Here is a 17,637-nt window from a genome sequence, read left to right as displayed (position 1 = left end):
ATGTTTTCTCGAGGATCAACTTTTTCAAACATACTCATCAGTTATTCCTTTAAATTGTATGCAGACATCTGCGTGTGGGTCTGTGTGTGTCTGTATGAGGAGGGTAAGGTAATCAATTGTTTCCATTTGTAAATGACCCATAATCAAGAAGTGGCTTCATTGTGGCATGATCAAAAAAAGAGATTTCTAACTGGATTTTTTTGTTTGTTTTCCATTTCCACAAAAATATGTTTAATAAGCTTATTGTCAGCTCAGCACCTGTAGCTCAGTGGTTAGGGCGACAGCCACATGCACTGGGGCTGGTGGGTTCAAACCCAGCCCTGGCCAGCTAAACAACAATGATGACAACAACAACAACAAAGTAGCTGGGTGTTGTGGTGGGCACCTGTAGTGCCAGCTACTTGGGAGGCTGAGGCAAGAGAATCGCTTAAGCCCAAGAGTTTGAGTAGCTGTGAGCTGTGACGCACTCTACCGAGGGTGACATAATAAGACTCTGTCTCAAAAAAAAAAAAAAGAAAAGAAGCTTATTGTATAAAATCAAACAATTAACATGTTCAACATTTTGTCAATAATTGAAACTCATCAATAATTCAGAATCACTAATATCTGAGAGTGCTGTGTATTTTGGAAGATTACCTAAACTAAAAAAAGTAGTTACATATTTACAATACATGTAGATATAACTGAAGAACTACTTCAGCTGATGTTGACGTCCACAGAGTTATGGAGATTTATGGCCTAATGTTGCTGCCACATCTTTAGGAAATTTAGCTAGCCGTGGCTCTGAAGATTCACCCCTTCCTCCCGGCTGGTCTGCAGACTGGACAATGACAGGGAGGAAATATTACATAGATCATAACACAAACACAACTCACTCACCCTCTTGAGTGAGAAGAACTTCCTCCTGGTTGGGAGAGAGCTGAGGCATCAGAATTTGAAACTTATTAGGCAGATCACACAAATGGGAAGCTCAGGACAGGCATCCCTGTGCTCCTGGTTACCTCCATGTGCTCAACGGCTGCCTGTCACATACCAGCCGCAGCAAACTAGAAGACCTCAGTCCCTTCTAGTACCTTTGAATCCATATTATACTGCAGAAATTTCTGACTGGCTTCAGGTTCATGCTCGAAGCTCTGTGAAGCATACCATTCTGAGACCCTGGGAACTCTTCCAGCTGGCAGACCTGGATACAGGCCAGGGAATAATGCTAGAGTTGCTCTTCATGGAAGAACTGAAACAGATCATTAAAAGACATGAAGCATACAGATGGCTCTTCTCTCTGACTGGAGATTTAACACCATCACTATTTGTTCCATAAATTTCCTACGGTAGCTTATGAAAGTGTATATTGATCTTGGATAGGAAAAAAATTGTCTCATTAAGAAAGTAATTATTATATAATTATTAAGTAATGATTCTCCTTTCAACAAGAATATGATGGCTGGTTTTTATTTGCATCTCACTCTGTGGGATGTTACATCACCCCTCTGCTCCTAAGTGTCATTGGTTGACCCTTGGACATTGTCACATGAGGCAGAGCCTACCTGTGTTTATAAAATTGGTGAAGGCAGAAGAAAAACACATGCCCTGCTTGACCAGAAGACATGCAGCCAATGGATCTGGAACATCAGCGAGTGAGACTGAATGACGGTCACTTCATGCCTGTCCTGGGATTTGGCACCTACATACCTCCCGAGGTAACAATAGGCTCTTGGAGTTGAGAGTCCAAGAGCCTTATTGATGTTGAGACTATCCCCGGATAAGCGGACGCTGACCTGGCTTGTATGGAAGTGATGGGTTGGGGGATGGGGATGAGGGCTGGTCCTCTGACTTGAAAGTGAGCAAAACAGGAAGTCCACTTTCTTTTTTTTTTTTCAATAGAATTTTAATTAGGTGTGTATATTAGAAAGTAATATTACATCAATATAAATTTTTTAATCCAGGGAACACATAGTTATGTAAGAGTACATCCTTATTTTTGTTATTTTCCAAATACTCACTGAAGTATTTAGGGATAAGGGGAGAAGCTTATGTCACATACATATATGCACACATAGTAACTGAGAAGAATGATAATCAGAACTACTGCTAGGCTGGAAGAAAATTTTATTTATTTATTTATTGAGACAGTCTCACTTTGTAGCCCATGATAGAGTGCAGTGGCAGCACAGCTCACAGCAACCTCAAACTCTTGGGCTTAAGTAATTCTCTTGCCTCAGCCTCCCAAGTAGCTGGGGAGATAGGTGTCCGCCACAATGCCCGGCTATTTTTTGGTTGCAGTTGTCACTGCTGCTTGGCAGGCCCTGGCCGGGCTCGAACCCGCCAGCCTCGGTATTTGTGGCTAGCTCCCTAACCACTGAGCTATGGGGCCGAGCCAAAATTTTCATTCCAATATTGTCCTCAGGTGATTAATTGTGTGGCCAGGGACAAGGTACTTACAGTTTGAGTCTCAGGTTCTCATCTATACGACAAGGATATGCATAGCGACATTTTGAAGACAGTTGACAGGAATCATTTACATTGCAATACAAATGTATTGAGTTCCCTATGGATTCTAGTTATCGAATCTTTGTCAGCAAATATCTACCTGCAAATATCTCCTTCCTTTCTGAGGGCTGTCTGCTTGCTTTACTTACTGTGTTCTTGGCTGTGCAGAAGATTTTTAGTTTGATCAGATCCCAGTAATATATTTTTGGTGTTGCTTCAATTGCCAGGAGGGTCCTCCTCGTAAAATATTCTCCCAGGCCAATTTCTTCAAGTGTTTCCCCTGTACTCTCTCCAAGTTTCTTTATGTCTTGAGTTTAAATCTTTTATCCAGTGAGAATCAATTTCTGTTAATGGTGAAAGGTGAGGGTCCAGTTTCAGTCTTCTACAAGTCGCCAGCCAATTCACCCAGCACCATTTGTTAAAAAGGGGGATCTTTCCCCCCAATGTATGTTTTTTTGTTTTTTGGTTTTTGCAGTTTCTTGGCCAGGGCCAGGTTTGAACCCGTCACCTCCAGTATATGAGGCCAGTGCCCTACTCCTTGAGCCACAGGCACTGCCCCCCAATTTATGTTTTTGATAGGCTTATCAAAGATCAAATGATGATAAGTGTCTGGGAGCTATCTTGGTTTTCTATTCTGTTCCATACATCTACCTCTCTGTTTTTGTGCCAGTACCATGCTGTTCTGATCTACAGTATAGCCTGAAGTCCAGTGGTATGATTCCTCCTGATTTGTTTTTATTTCTGAGTAATGTCTTGACTATTGAAGGTTTTTTCTGATTCCATATAAAACAAAGTACTATTTTTTCCAGATCTTTAAAGTATGATATTAATAGCAATGGGCAGCAATTCGTATCTGTACCTCATACGAATGATAAAACACAACTATAGCCCAGAATGAAGAAGGGAAGAGGAGGGTAAGGGAAGGAGAGAGGAGGGGTGGGCGGGGGGTAGGTGGAGGGAGGGTAATCAGTGGGACCTCGCCTATTGTGCATAATGCAAGGGTACACGTCAAATCTATTAAGAGTATAAATGTCTTACTGCAAAAAGTAAGAGAGGTGAAGGCTACATTAGTCAGTTTAATGTAAGCATTCTAAATTGTATGTAAAATCAGCACATTGTACCCCATAAATGCATTAATGTACACAGTTATGATTTAATAAAAAAAAAAGAAATAATCCAGAGGGCAATGCACATAGAAATTGACAAAAATATAATAATCGTGTAATTAAGTCTTAACTATAAAAACAACTTTTTGCATTTTTTAAAGGTGAAATAAAACCCCAGACAACAGTAAAAAAAAGAAAAAAAAAAAAGAAAGAGAAGTGAAAATGAGGACCTCCTGAGGCTCCAGCCTGGGTCAATTTGCACCAAAGTACAATCGAGCCTGGTGTCAGGGATGGCAGGAAGCCCCAGGAGAAATCTTCTTCTCCTTGTAATTTCACCAGAAAAAGAAAGCTTCTGAAATGTCTAAAAAGAAACAAAAGATAGCTTCCTTCATTCAGGATTTTATCATTTAACAAATGCACTTTCAAATATTTATCCAAATTGGTAGATAAGATAATAATTTTACATTTCACTGGCAGGAACATTGAGCCTAATTTTTGCTAATTTCTTTTTTTTTTTTTTTTTTTTTTTTGCTTTTTATTATATTTATTTACTTGTGGTTTTTGGCCAGGGCTGGGTTTGAACCCACCACCTCCGGCATATGGGACCGGCGCCCTACCCCTTTGAGCCACAGGTGCCGCCCAATTTTTGCTAATTTCTTACAAGCTATAGTTAATTTGCTGTATATAAATAGGATACACCTCTTTACCCCTCATGTGCATGTCCACAATTGTGATACAGACACAGTGGCTGTGTAGAACAGATCAACATAACAGATAACAGATCAACACCCTCCATAGTGCACTTGTATCAAAGTCAGACCCCGGCCAGTACCTGAGAACTTGGATGTCTTGTCCTTTCCTGGCTGATAAGAACTGTGGTTGTGCCTAAACTGCTTGTGCGTAGACCTTATTTCTTTTCTGGATTCTTGGCACGTGCCGCAGAAGGTCTCTAAGTAACCAGACCCCAGTGAAACCTAGAAACTGAGGATCTAAAGAACATTCCCTGTGGACAGCATTTCCCACGTGTTGTCAGGATAGGATGCTGGTGAACACAGTGTGCTCCGTGTGATGTCCCAGGGAGAGGACCCAAGGACACTCACACCACAGTTCTTCCATATTTCTTTCCATGCACCATTTTCCTGAGGTAATTTATAAAATTGTATAAAACTCTAATTATGACTATTAAGTAAAACTATATAGTAAGTACTCTTAATTTTTTCCAACAAATTCCTGAATGTGGAGGTGTTCCTGGGGACCTCCATGTTGGGGAACAACAGGAGATTGCCTGGGATGGAAGGAGTTCAAGGGATGCTTAGCCTGTATTGGTATCCAAGATAATCCAGGAAAACTGGAATGGGTTCTTCCTCCCACGTGCAGAAATAACCCAAGATGAGGAAAAGCTGATTCTCATGAAGGTCACTGCTTGTGCCTGAGCTTCCTCTCAGTCACTGGGGCCTCCTAATCCTACCTCTGGTGCTCCTCCAGGTTGACAAGAGCAAGACTGTGGAGGCCACCAAATGGGCCATAGAAGCTGGGTTCCGCCATATTGATTCTGCTTACCTGTATGAAAATGAAGAGCAGGTTGGGCTGGCCATCCGCAGCAAGATTGCAGACGGCTCTGTGAGGAGAGAAGACATCTTCTACACGTCAAAGGTGCAGTGTCACGGGGTGCTGGTGAGGGCACGATGGAACGTGGTGGGAGCCTCAGCTCAAATAGGAATGTTTTAGCATGGCCTATACAATTAGATGAATCTATGATCACATCACAGTTTCTCTTAGTTCCTGCATGCCTTTCTATTTCTGAATATATTATTTCTTATTTTGAATACCTATGACTAATGAATCTTTATCAGAGAGAGAAAAAGTGATAGTAAGAGAATACCGCGAGTATTAAACCCTTATCACTAAAATGTCTTCAATTGGGTCCAGCACGTTAGTGTGTTAAAACCTTTGTTCCCTTTAGTTCCATAAAAGAATGATACTTATTCTTCTCCATAGAGTTGAAGAGATAAGACAAGTTATGTATTAAAACACTCTGTAAACTGTATCAAAATAATGTAGGTAACAGACACAACTGTATTTCTTGAAACAATTTTTATTTATTTTTTAATAGACAACTAATTTTTATAAATAAAAATAGAAGATAATTTGAAAAAACAGATCCTGCCAAATCTTACAGACAATAGAAAAAGAAGAAATTCTTCAAATTCATTCTACGTCATCTGGATATACCTGATTTTAAAATTGGAAAAACTATATTATTATAAAGGGAAATTACAAACATAATTACTTATAAATGAGATGTACTATCCTAAGCAACATATTTATTTTTATTAAACAATCAACAATTTTTATTTTTTGAGCAATTTACTTCCATAGGTCAGTATATATACTAATTATTTATCCATTATTTATCTGTTCATATGAATAGACTTCATGAGAAAGGATCACATCCGAAGGAAACACAAGAAAGGATGGAATAATTTTTGACCAGTGGTCATCACTTTGAAAGCCTGGGGGAAAAGATCTATCAGGTGAATCAAACTAATAATTGGGTGAAATATTTATTCAGCACAACTTCCATTCTCTAACCTCCACAGATTTGGAGCACTTTCCTTCGACCAGAGTTGGTCCGATCATGCCTGGAAATATCACTGAGAAAACTACAGTTGGACTATGTTGACCTCTGCCTTATTCATATGCCAGTGGCTTTGAAGGTAGACAACTTGTATGGTCAAACCTCACACATTTCTGTTGTCAGCACAGTCACTGCTTACATGGAGTGTTAAATTAAGCTCTTTCTTAAGAGAATGTTGGATTTATTACACTAGAGAGGAACCCTAAGTCCTAATTCTTTTTTATTGAGTAAAGGTTGAATCCTGCCTTGTGCCTGTAAAATCAGAAGAGCACAGCATCCTCAAAAACATGAGAAAACAGTTATGGCCACGTTCAAGGCTCTGTCCCAGTCGTGGCTTCTCAGTCCACGTCTTGGGATGGTCACAGACACAGATGTCACACGGCTGGTGCTCCAACTTCTGGATCATGAGCTTCTCCATCTCTCCCCATTCTATGCTGAAACAGATTTGGCGGAACTCACCAGGTGGCTGTCAAAGGAAAGCCCCAATGGGAATTTGGGAAACTCGACGTCCACGGCTGCCTCTTCTCACGGTGTAGCTCTCTAGTTTCGCTTACCCATTGATTTCTGTGTTTGATGTATGACTTTTAATTTAAATTTATAAAAAATTACTCAGGCTCATTTATGCAAGAGAGTTTATTGGATCATGTACATGGGAAGGTAAAGCCTTGGTTGTATGGCAGGATCTGACATGGTCTTCAAAATGGGTCCTTTTCTCCATCCTCATCTGTGTAATCCCAACAGGTTTGCTGGATTTTTGTCCTAGCCCTTCCCCATGTTTGGGAATTACTGTTTTGAAGCAGTGCAGGCCTCATGGTCATTAACACAGAAGAGCTTCTATGGTGTTCAAATCAATCTTGAAAAGAGACTCTCTTGACCGTGTCTGGTTTGTGGTCTTGGCAATGAACCATCACGTGCTTCTGTAGAACAGGAACTTTGATTGTCTCACCTGAGTCAAAATTGCACTGATGAGTGATGCCCAGTGAATGAGAGGCATTTCCCAGGAGGAACGTATAGGGGCAGACAACAGTAATATAAGTCACCTATGAGACCCCGGTGACCTGGGGAAAAGGAATTTATTTATACTTATAGTAGACTATGCACTCACCTTCACATGACTAGTGTCCCAGCCCTAAATGGACCAGGGAATGCGGCTATGGGTGGTGACTTTAATTTGTGACATTACTGAAATGACTGCTTCTCATTTAGCCAAATGAGAAGATTTTTCCTGTTGATGAAAATGGAAAAGTCATATATGACAGTGTGGATCTTTGTGCCACCTGGGAGGTAAGTGCTTGGGGAGAGAGCAGAGAGGAGGAAGACAAAGGCAGGGAGTCTGCTTCCCACCTTCCACCGGGGAGGAGCCCCGCTGGTTCCAGAAATTGGAGCTTTGGGAATGGACATTTGCTGTGGTTGTGGGGATGACACCATGACTGCAATGCCATGGTGAGAAACCTTAAAGGGGAGTCAGGCAAAAGAAAGTCCAGCAACTCCTTCCTTCATTGGAATCTCTCGTTTCCTAAAGGGAACACAGAGCTTCTTCCTTTGGCCATGCCTGCATTGTCCCTGCATACTGTGTTTCTGCTTCTCCTTTGACAGTGATTGCCTGCTGGTTTCATTGTCCTTTCCTGAAAGCTGGTGATCTTTTGACAGTGTTATCTTCCTGCATTGATCGTCATCTGCACACACGATCTTTCACAATTCCTCCCTCCCCAGGCCCTGGAGAAGTGTAAAGACGCTGGATTGGCCAAGTCCATTGGGGTGTCCAACTTTAACCGCAGGCAGCTGGACATGATCCTGAACAAGCCCGGACTCAAGTACAAGCCCGTCTGCAACCAGGTGAGCTCGGCAGACCCGTCTCCTTCCTGTTCCTCTGTCCTTCCTCCTGCTCTCCTGACACGTGGCCATCTGACGTTCCCTCCCATTTGTCTCCTCTTTGTGGAGCAGAAGATTCTGCACAGCATAGCCCCTGTCTAGAGAGGCATGGGGGACCTTCAGTTGTATCTCTGCTTGGAAAAGTCTTAGTCAAATTTGGGGAGAGCTCAGAGCAGAAGTGTGTACAATAAGTTGGAGAGGTGAACTTGGTCAAGGAGGCCTGGACTGGTAGATCAGACCTGGGGACAGGGACTGGTCATTCCCGGAGCTGTGAAGGGTGCCCAGGGACTGATGGGTGAGGTGATTAGCAGGGGACTGAGAACAGGTGGGAAGGCCGTGCGGGTGCGGTATGGGCAGCAAGGAAGGAGAAGAGAATTAGACAAGGGGGGTTCTGGGGGTCGAAATGGGGTTCAGATGCCTGAGTCCTTCATCTCAGCATCTTTGCCGTAGAATGATTTTTGACCAGGCATACATAGACACATTAATAATCACCTGGAGACAATGGAATTCATCAGGTAAGAGGAAGGAAGTTAGCTGTTGTGGAGACACCTGTTGATGGTGGATGAAATCAACACTGAGGCTGATGAAGCAGAGCCTGGAGCTTCCCTGCGCCCACCCACATCCTAGCCTGCTCCCCCCACCGCCCGCCCCATTCTGCACAGGCTCCTGGGCTCTACTTCACTTTCTACAACTTGGAGTCAAAGAGGAAGGGTCCGTGGTTGACAAGCAATGTTGACAATTTTCAACAATTCAGAAAATTGAATGGACGCCATGGTTTAGTCTTATAATCCCAGCACTTTGGGAGGTGGAGGCTGAAAGACCACTTGAGGCCAGGAGTTCAAGACCAGCCTGGACAACATAGAGAGACCTCTTATCTACAAAAATAAGAGAAACTCGCCTGATGTGGCAGCATGCCCCTGTATTTGCAGCTATTCAGGCAGCTGAGGCAGAAGCATTATTTGAGCCAAGGTATTAGAGGAAGCAGTGAGCTGTTATGATGCCACTGCACTCCAGTCTGGGAGACAGAGAAAGGCCCTATCTCTCACACACGTGCAGATACTTATAACCTGGAAAATTTAAAAGAATGCCACAGGACATCCCATGTTTGTTAACATTTGTCCACACTGCCAAATGCATAGGTACTTGTATGTGTGTATATTTGCGTACACATGTATATCTGTCTATGATACTTTGCTGAACATCTTCAAAGTAAATGTAGAGATGACAATTTGCACCCACAAACTTTTAAAAGGAGGTCATTGGAATGAAGGTATTCTCCCAACTAAAGTGTCAATATTATATCAAGGAAATCAACAATAAATTACCCTCACATCCTCTGGAGTTCAGTCACTGCTCACATTTCCACTGGAATCTTTTTTTAACCATAATCCAATTGAGGTTTTCAGATTGTGTTACTTTTATTTATTTATTCATTTAGAGACAGAGGCTCGCTCTGTTGCCCCCGGGTAAAGTGCCATGGTATCATAACTCACAGCAACCTCAAACTCCTGGGTTCAGGCAATTCTCCTACGTCAGCTGCCTGAGTACCTGGGACTATAGGCACCCACCACAATGCCCAGATAATTTTTCTACTTTTTTTAATAGAGACAGGATCACACTCTTGCTCAGGCTGGTCTTGAACTCCTGAGCTCAAGCAATCTACCCACCTCCACTTTCCAGAGTACTGGGATTACAGGCATGAACCACCATCCCTGGCCCAATTATTTTACTTTGATATCAGTGAATTATTTGTCTCTTCCAAGTCTCTGAAAATTAGAAATTAGATTTTCATGTTTTAATCCATTAGGGTTAAACATTTCTGGCACCAAAATGTTCTCAGCATGCTGTGGCCCTCAACTGGCACCACAGTAGACAGGACATATTGACAAGTTGCTTAACTATTAGTGCCAGAATTTGATCGTTTGGTTGAACTACTGGCCACCAGATCTGTTCTTGGTAAACATGCATTTCTCTTAGAATTACTAGCAATCTGATGGGTCATAATTGTCAACAGGATGAATCATATTCCATAACAAATATTCAGGTAATGGTTGACTACACATCAAGGATTTTTTTTTTTTTTTTTTTTTTTTTGTAGAGACAGAGTTTCACTTTATTGCCCTCGGTAGAGTGCCGTGGCGTCACACAGCTCACAGCAACCTCCAACTCCTGAGCTTAGGCGATTCTCCTGCCTCAGCCTCCTGAGTAGCTGGGACTACAGGTGCCCACCACAATGCCCGGCTATTTTTTTGTTGCAGTTTGGCCGGGGCTGGGTTTGAACCCGCCACCCTCGGCATATGGGGCCAGGGCCCTGCTCACTGAGCCACAGGCATCGCCCCACATCAATGATTTTTTATTTCTTTGCTTTGTATTCTTGTTACCATCTTGTATTTATTTCCTTGGGGTTTTAAATAATTATTCTCACTTTGAACCACTGTTTTTACTTTTCTTATCTGTCATTTTAATGAGGAAAAAAACACATCAAGTCAGGATAAAATAGAATTATTTCTGTGATACAAGGTAAAAGCTTAACTGAATTTCTTTAATTATCCATATCCAGAGAAAGAAATTAGTGTAATAATCACCATGGGTGGGAACAAACATTTCTCTTTTTTTCTCCCTCATTATTATGAACTCAAGAGTTTTTGTTTCCTTGTGCTTTAAAATTAATTTTCCTCGTTATTCATTTTGATACTCAAATCTACCCAAATGTTCTCAGTGGGATTCCTGCTGAATTTATTCTTTGGTCAATCAGTCTTGCCCTCCTGAGTCACTTACTAAATTCTTACTTTCTGAGAGAAATTAATGTCCGTGGTTCAGCATGTTTGTACTTGGTCCCAGACCTTGAATTCTACACGTTTCCTTTTAGAAAACAAAGGTGTTTAGAACTCAAAGTTCTGTTCATAATGTTGATTGTTTTCAGAAGTGAAATTTTTATTTATTATTTCAAGAGACAGATATAAAATTTCTTTTTTTAAATTGGTCGTTAGTTCACATTATTTCAGCTTATGTTATTTTTAAGCTTTGTTCACCTTGATGTTACGGTTCCACATAACCTGATGCCTGCCGTCTGGGTCATCTACAGGTGGAATGCCATCCCTATCTCAACCAGAGCAAGCTGCTGGATTTCTGCAAGGCCCACGACATCGTCCTTGTGGCCTACAGTGCTCTGGGGACCCAGCGAGATGAACGATGGTAATGCGACAGTAGCAGTTTACCTAAAATATCACTCTGACTAAAAGTTGTTTTGGTGATGCCGCACTCCGTTTTCTGGAGTTAGCTGTCGGGTGGCTCAGGGACAGGGGAGAAGTTGCATGTCTAACAACATCCCAGGAGACGCTGATGCTGCTGGCCCGGGACCACCCTGGAGAAGCCTTGGTGTACAGTGAACGCCTGGGTCTGTTTGGGAAGCCCCCGCTAGGCTCAGACCCAATACTCGGCCTCAGGAGCTCAGCATTGTCGCCCTCCTTCCAGGGTGGACCCGAACTCCCCCGTCCTCCTGGAAGACCCAGTCCTATGTGCCCTGGCCAAAAAGCACAAGCGGACCCCGGCCCTGGTCGCCCTGCGCTACCAGCTGCAGCGAGGGGTCGTGGCGCTGGCCAAGAGCTACAATGAGCATCGGATCCGAGAGAACATGCAGGTGACGGGGGCTGGGCCTGGGCTCCTGGACATGGTCGGGCATGGGGGCTTCCCGGACAGCTCCAGATGCCCTAGACCTGTGCGGTGCATGGCCCCGTGCCTGCTGTGCGCGCCCCCGTGCCTGCTGTGCGCGCCCGTGCCTGCTCTGCGCGCCCGTGCCTGCTGTGCGCGCACCCGTGCCTGCTGTGCGCACCCGTGCCTGCTCTGCGCGCCCGTGCCTGCTCTGCGCGCCCGTGCCTGCTGTGCGCGCACCCGTGCCTGCTGTGCGCACCCGTGCCTGCTCTGCGCGCCCGTGCCTGCTCTGCGCGCCCCCGTGCCTGCTCTGCGCGCCCCCCAGGGTTCCTCCCGCTCCCGGCAGCACAAGCAGTTGGCGGGAGAGGTCCGCAGGGCCCCAAGCGGAGATCTGGGTTTGAGCGTTGCCTCGCAGGGGGCTCTGTCTCCCCAGCAGGGACGTGTCCTTACCTCCATTTCTGAAGTGAAGGATTTGGACGAGGTGGAAGGGTCTTTGGTCTCCAGATGTGCGCGCGCGTGCGTGCGTGTATGTGTGTGTGTGTGTGTGATGTCTCTGAATACTCACGTGGTCTAATTTACACGTATTCTGCCTCTTAGTTTTCTCCTGGTGAAATGCCTGTTTCCCTTTTTCTATTTGATTTTGTTTTCTCTGTCTTTACATGTATGCAAGTGTAATTTCAGCAACAGGTAGAGTTGTACTGTAAGAACCCCTCAACACAGAGGTTTAATGTGGAACAATTCTCTTCGCTCATGATTCTGTGGTATGAGAATTAGCCTGGGCTCGGCTGAACTCAAGTCAAGCTCTCCTGTTCCTGGGGCTCCCGCACGTGCAAGGGGGACGATGAGGGGCGCGGCTGTGCCCTGCGGTGGTCACCGGCACGGCCTGGGGGCTCCCTCTGCCCGGTACAGTCTCCACCCTCCAGCCACCTAGCCCGGCTTCACCTCCTCACGCAGCGCCAGCCCAGGGCAGTGGGTGGACAGGTGCACTGTCCCTCTAGGTCTGGGCTCTGAGCTGGCTCACCCGTGCTTCTAGAAAATTCTATGAACCAATGCAAGTTAGAGGCCAGGCCAGAATGAAGTGGAGGGGAAGAGAAACAGCTTTTTATTTTAAAAGGAATGTGAGGGTGGCTACAGGGACTTGGGAAACGCTGAATGCCTAATTCAACATTTCTAATTAATCTAACCTGTCTCTCTGTCTCTGTCTCCAGATAAGTGTTTTTCAACCTTTCTTATCTCATGGCACACTTGAACCTATAATTAAACTTGCACAGTACACTTAAATTACATTGATAAAGTAAAAAAAAAAAAAGAATACACTTACTGTACTTTGAACTTCTTTAAAAAATAATTTAGTAATTAACGGTTGAGAATCACTGCTGTAGATAATCTCTTACATTCAGATTAGGACGTAATGTGAATACACACACATATTCTTTTACATTCCAAATCCCCAACTGTGTCTGTGTTTCTCTTTGCCCTCTGCCTGCATGAACAAATGTTCTAATGTTAATGTAATTAAGCTGTTCATGCCTTTCCCTTCTAGTTAATGAGTTTCTCTATATTGAAACATTACAAAATACTACTATATTTTCTTATAAAATTATTACTAGCCTCTCCTTACAAATTAATTTGGAAATTCAACTGGATTTTTTTAATACTATGTAAGAAGAAGAATCCAAATATGGATATTACAATTTCCAAGTGGGCATCAAAATGTTCCTATAGCAACTGAGGACAAGCCCTTATTTGCCTACAGATAATGATTTTTCAACTCTATCACATATTAAATGTCCATAAATACTTTTCTGGCCTCTCTTCTTTCTTTAGTTGACTTAAATATAATTACTTTACTGTTCTGTCTTAAGTACATTGAAACATAAGTCTTCCTGTCCAGAATGGTAAAACTTTTAACTAACTCCGTCACTTATTTCAGAGTATCTTGGCTATTTTTGACTGACTTCTGTCATATAAAATTTAGAATCACCTTATAATCTTCCATTAAAGAGTAAAATTTTCAGTCTTTGGTAGATAATTACAATGACATTGCAGATCATTTTGAAAGCCTGACTTCGTAGCCATTTTGAGATTTCTAATTCATGATCATGATAAGAATCTCCAGTTATGTAAGTGGTCCTTTAATACATATATAAAAATGTCATACCTTTTTTCTTTAAGGAATTTGTGCATATTTTCTTAGATTTATCCATAAAGATTTCATAATTTCCATAGTATTTTTATGAGCTGTCATAAATGCTTACGATTTTGAAAATTTTCAAATATAGTGGATCTATGTGGTTCAATATGTATTAATTAGTGACATCTTTTTGATGACTGCCATTTCTCAGATTTAGACAGTGAGGTCCTCAGCAACCAGGATCTGTGCCCTTTGAAGACGACATCATTAGTATTTGTGTAATCCATGGCTTAAAAAATATGTTCACTTTAGGACTTTTTGTTGGTGAGATATCAAACCCAACTATACTCATCAAACTTACTAGATTACTTAAAATATTACAAAAATCTGCCTCTAAAAAATTTTTGCCTCTAGATGTTTCTGGACCTTGTGAGCACATGACCTGTTCAAGTTTGAAGAAGGTCTCTGGTTTTCCTTCCTTCTCAGAGCTCCTATCTGCCTGTGGTTCTCTGAGAGGTTTCCGTATATTATACCAAGTGTTTGGATTGACATCCTTCACAACATTTGGAAACTTACCAGATGTTTTAAGTGCTTCATCTGCACCATGGTGTTTGATATGCTCAGATACTCTTGATTGGCTATTATGTAATCTAAAAATAATGAAAATTTTCTATTCATGTGATAGGTTTTTGAATTCCAATTGACTTCAGAGGATATGAAAGCCCTAGACAACGTGAACAGAAATGTTCGATATATTACTCTTCCTTTGTAAGTACCTTTCATAAATGTATTTTTTCAATTTGTTGTCTGAGGAAGACTATAGGATGGGTGTTAAAAGTTACCCCAACACCAGACAGGCAAGGCCAGCTGGAGTTGGAGGTGAGACAGGTGCTTTCTGGAATTCACCTTTCATATTTGACACGGTGAGTGGGCCCCAGGTCACCATGTGCCCTGGCACTTCTGCATCCATGGAACTTTCCAGAGCAGATGATATGACTGCTGAGTCAACATCTCCCACCTGGACCTCTCCTGTCTACCACATTCTAGTGGACATATGCTGTGGATATGCCCAGTGTAGCCTAATTATGTGTCTCCAAATCTCTGTTTATATCTTATTCTAGCTAAACCTGCTGAAGTTCTTACCAGATTAATCAACCTAAGGTCCATGCCAGAAATTCCCATATCCCCTACCTGGAATGTTCACTAGATGCTGTCAATTTAGTGTTTTAATCTTTTTTTTATTATTAAATTTCCAAATATTAAGGGAGCACCAATGTTTTTGTTACATGGATAGCTTTGGTAAGGTTTGAATCAGGGGTACAAATGTGCCCATCACCCCAATAGTGTTCATCGCATCCATTAGGTAGGGTTTTGTCCTTCCCCTCCTCTCCTCCCCCCTTCTCCCCTCTGCTTGATTTCTAATGACTTTTACTTCCCCCTGTTCACATGTCTGCCCAGTAGTTAGTTCCAATTTATTAGAGAGTGCATGAGGTGTCAGTTTTTCCATTCCTGAGATACTTCATTTAGGAGAATGGTCTCCAGTTCTATCCAAATTGCTGCAAAGGGCATTAATTTCTCCATTTTTTTTATGGCTGAGTGGCATATTTTGTTAATCCACTCATGAATTGGTGGGCACTTGAGTTAATTCCACAGTTTTGCAATTATGAATTGTGCTGCAGTAAATGTTCAAGTACAGATGTCTTTTAGATAAAATTACTTCCTCTGGGTAGTGGGATTGGTAGATCAAACAGTAAGTCTACTTTTAATTCTTTGAGGACTCTCCAGACTGTTTTCCACAGAGGCTATACTAGTTGGCGCTCCCACCCACAGAGTCTGAGTGTCCTTTCTCTCTCCATTGACGCCAGCATTTACTATTTGGGGACTTTTTAATAAAAGCCATATTCTAACAGGGGTAAGGTGATAGCTCACTGTGATTTTAATTTGTATTTCCCTGATGATTAGTGATGTTGAATAGGTTTTGTGTGTTTGTTGGCCATTTGTCTATCTTCTTTTGAAAAACTAATATTTATGTCTCTTGCCTGCCTTTAATGGGATAATTATTTTCTTGCTGATCTGTTTGAGTTCTTCGTAGATTCTGGAAGTCAGTCCTTTAACAGATGTATAGCTTGCAAATATTTTTTCCCAGTCTGTAGAGTGTCTATTTGCTCTGTTGATTATTTCCTTAGCCATGCAAAAAGCTTTTAGGTTCAACGTCTTCCAGAGTCTCTCTAGTTTCTTTCTTTTTTCTTGTGGGTTGGTTGCTCATGAGCCAGAAGCAGCATTTGCCTCTGGAAAGGGCTCTTTAATGAGGCAGAGTAGTGTTTGGTTTAGATTGTCTGCAGCAGGAGAGCTCAGTGTGAAAGTGGAAGATGTTTTAGAGAGAAGAAATTGAAAACAGCAGAACTTAGAAACAAAAGCTCCGTTGTTGAAGATAATTTATAGTCCACAAAAGATTTTTACTATTTCTTTATGATCTAAGAATCTAGGATTCATTGAAGAATATTTATTGGGACGAGGGAAAAGGAAGATGGGATGTTCCTGCTGCCCCTGGAGGTTTAACAGATGATAGAGATGAAAAGATAATTCATGCACAGGTGTAAGCAGGATGGCACATCATGGTTGATCTTTTATTATAATAGAGGAAAAGGAATGAAAAGGGTAATTATGACAAATAAGAGAAAACAGCAAGCACATGGCCTTCTTCCCACCAAGTGAATATTTATAATAAGTGGTCCTGATTAAATCCATTCCTTAACTCTGGGGTCCATTTTAAAAAATAGAGAAGAGAGAGGAGAAAAAGAAGTCATTTGTTCACCGGTTTATTTTTGATGTTATTTCCAAATAAAGATTTTCCTTAGTGCATTGTATCTCTGGGATATGAAACTCTATATTATATGTAACAATTTCTCATTTCTGAAACTTATGCAATACGTTGCAGAAGGTAGGCGGTAAGTAATTAGTGAATTAATGCCTGGAAGTGTAATCACCTTTAACACTCAGCAGTACCTGTAAGTGATGAGCAGGCAGCAGGTTTGTTCCTGTTCTAAATAATGCAGAAAGAGTTTCAGCTTTCATTGAGGATTTTGAAGAGAAAAAGCAGAATATCCCCTTGTTTTGTTGGCAGAGGCAGAGGAATGTTTGGACATTTGATTCTGTGTGTTAAGTTCTAGGTCAGGGAATACAATTTGAGTAATTTTTTTTTTTTTTGGCAGTTTTTGGCTGGGACTGGGTTTGAACCCACCACCTCCGGCCTATGGGGCTGGCGCCCTACTCCTTTGAGCCACAGGCGCCGCCCAATAATTTATTATTTTTAAAAAACTCCCTAAGTCGTGTTCATGAAAGTAAGAAGGACAGATCCTACAGTCAGGAAATAAACTGTGGGCCTTCCACCCTGGCGGCAGCTTCTTAGAAATCACTTTGCTGCCACCCTAGTGATGGAATCATTACACATCCCCATTTGGGGCATTATTCTTTCTCTTTCAGCTTTGCTGGCCACCCTAACTACCCGTTTTACGATGAATATTGACATGGAGCGGTCTCATGACTCATCCTGAGAGCTTCTGTTTGTGTCCACCGACACAGAAGGTGTTCCCGGAGCTGCTCCTTGGAGGCGTGACCTCTGGTTAATTCCACATCACTTAGCAACCTCGGGCAGCTACGCCACCTTCCCAGGTTAGGAAGGGAGGACAATAAATTTATGTCACTATGAAAAAATTGAACATTTTCCCCTGAAGTTTCTTCCTCTGCTC

The 17,637-nt window shown here is 42.3% G+C and overlaps 1 protein-coding gene across 2 annotated transcripts; it reads left to right on the top strand.

The window, feature by feature from the left end:
- Positions 1-1,542: 1,542 nt before the first annotated feature.
- LOC128572270 (aldo-keto reductase family 1 member C3-like) lies at positions 1,543-17,607 on the top strand. 2 transcript variants are annotated; one of them, XM_053572091.1, is made up of 10 exons: positions 1,543-1,697; positions 5,079-5,246; positions 6,194-6,310; positions 6,675-6,761; positions 7,438-7,515; positions 7,945-8,067; positions 11,189-11,298; positions 11,578-11,743; positions 14,574-14,656; positions 17,372-17,607. In XM_053572091.1, the coding sequence occupies exons 1-10, from the start codon at positions 1,605-1,607 to the stop codon at positions 17,412-17,414; spliced, it is 1,068 nt and encodes a 355-aa protein (XP_053428066.1). In that variant the 5' UTR covers positions 1,543-1,604; the 3' UTR covers positions 17,415-17,607. The 2 variants fall into 2 exon arrangements, with proteins under 2 accessions (XP_053428066.1, XP_053428067.1); XM_053572092.1 differs by lacking the exon at positions 6,675-6,761.
- Positions 17,608-17,637: the final 30 nt, after the last annotated feature.

This window comes from Nycticebus coucang, chromosome 20 (genome assembly GCF_027406575.1).
Source record: "Nycticebus coucang isolate mNycCou1 chromosome 20, mNycCou1.pri, whole genome shotgun sequence".
Classification (NCBI taxonomy): Eukaryota; Metazoa; Chordata; class Mammalia; order Primates; family Lorisidae; genus Nycticebus; species Nycticebus coucang.
This window is presented reverse-complemented; position numbering and strand designations above follow the sequence as displayed.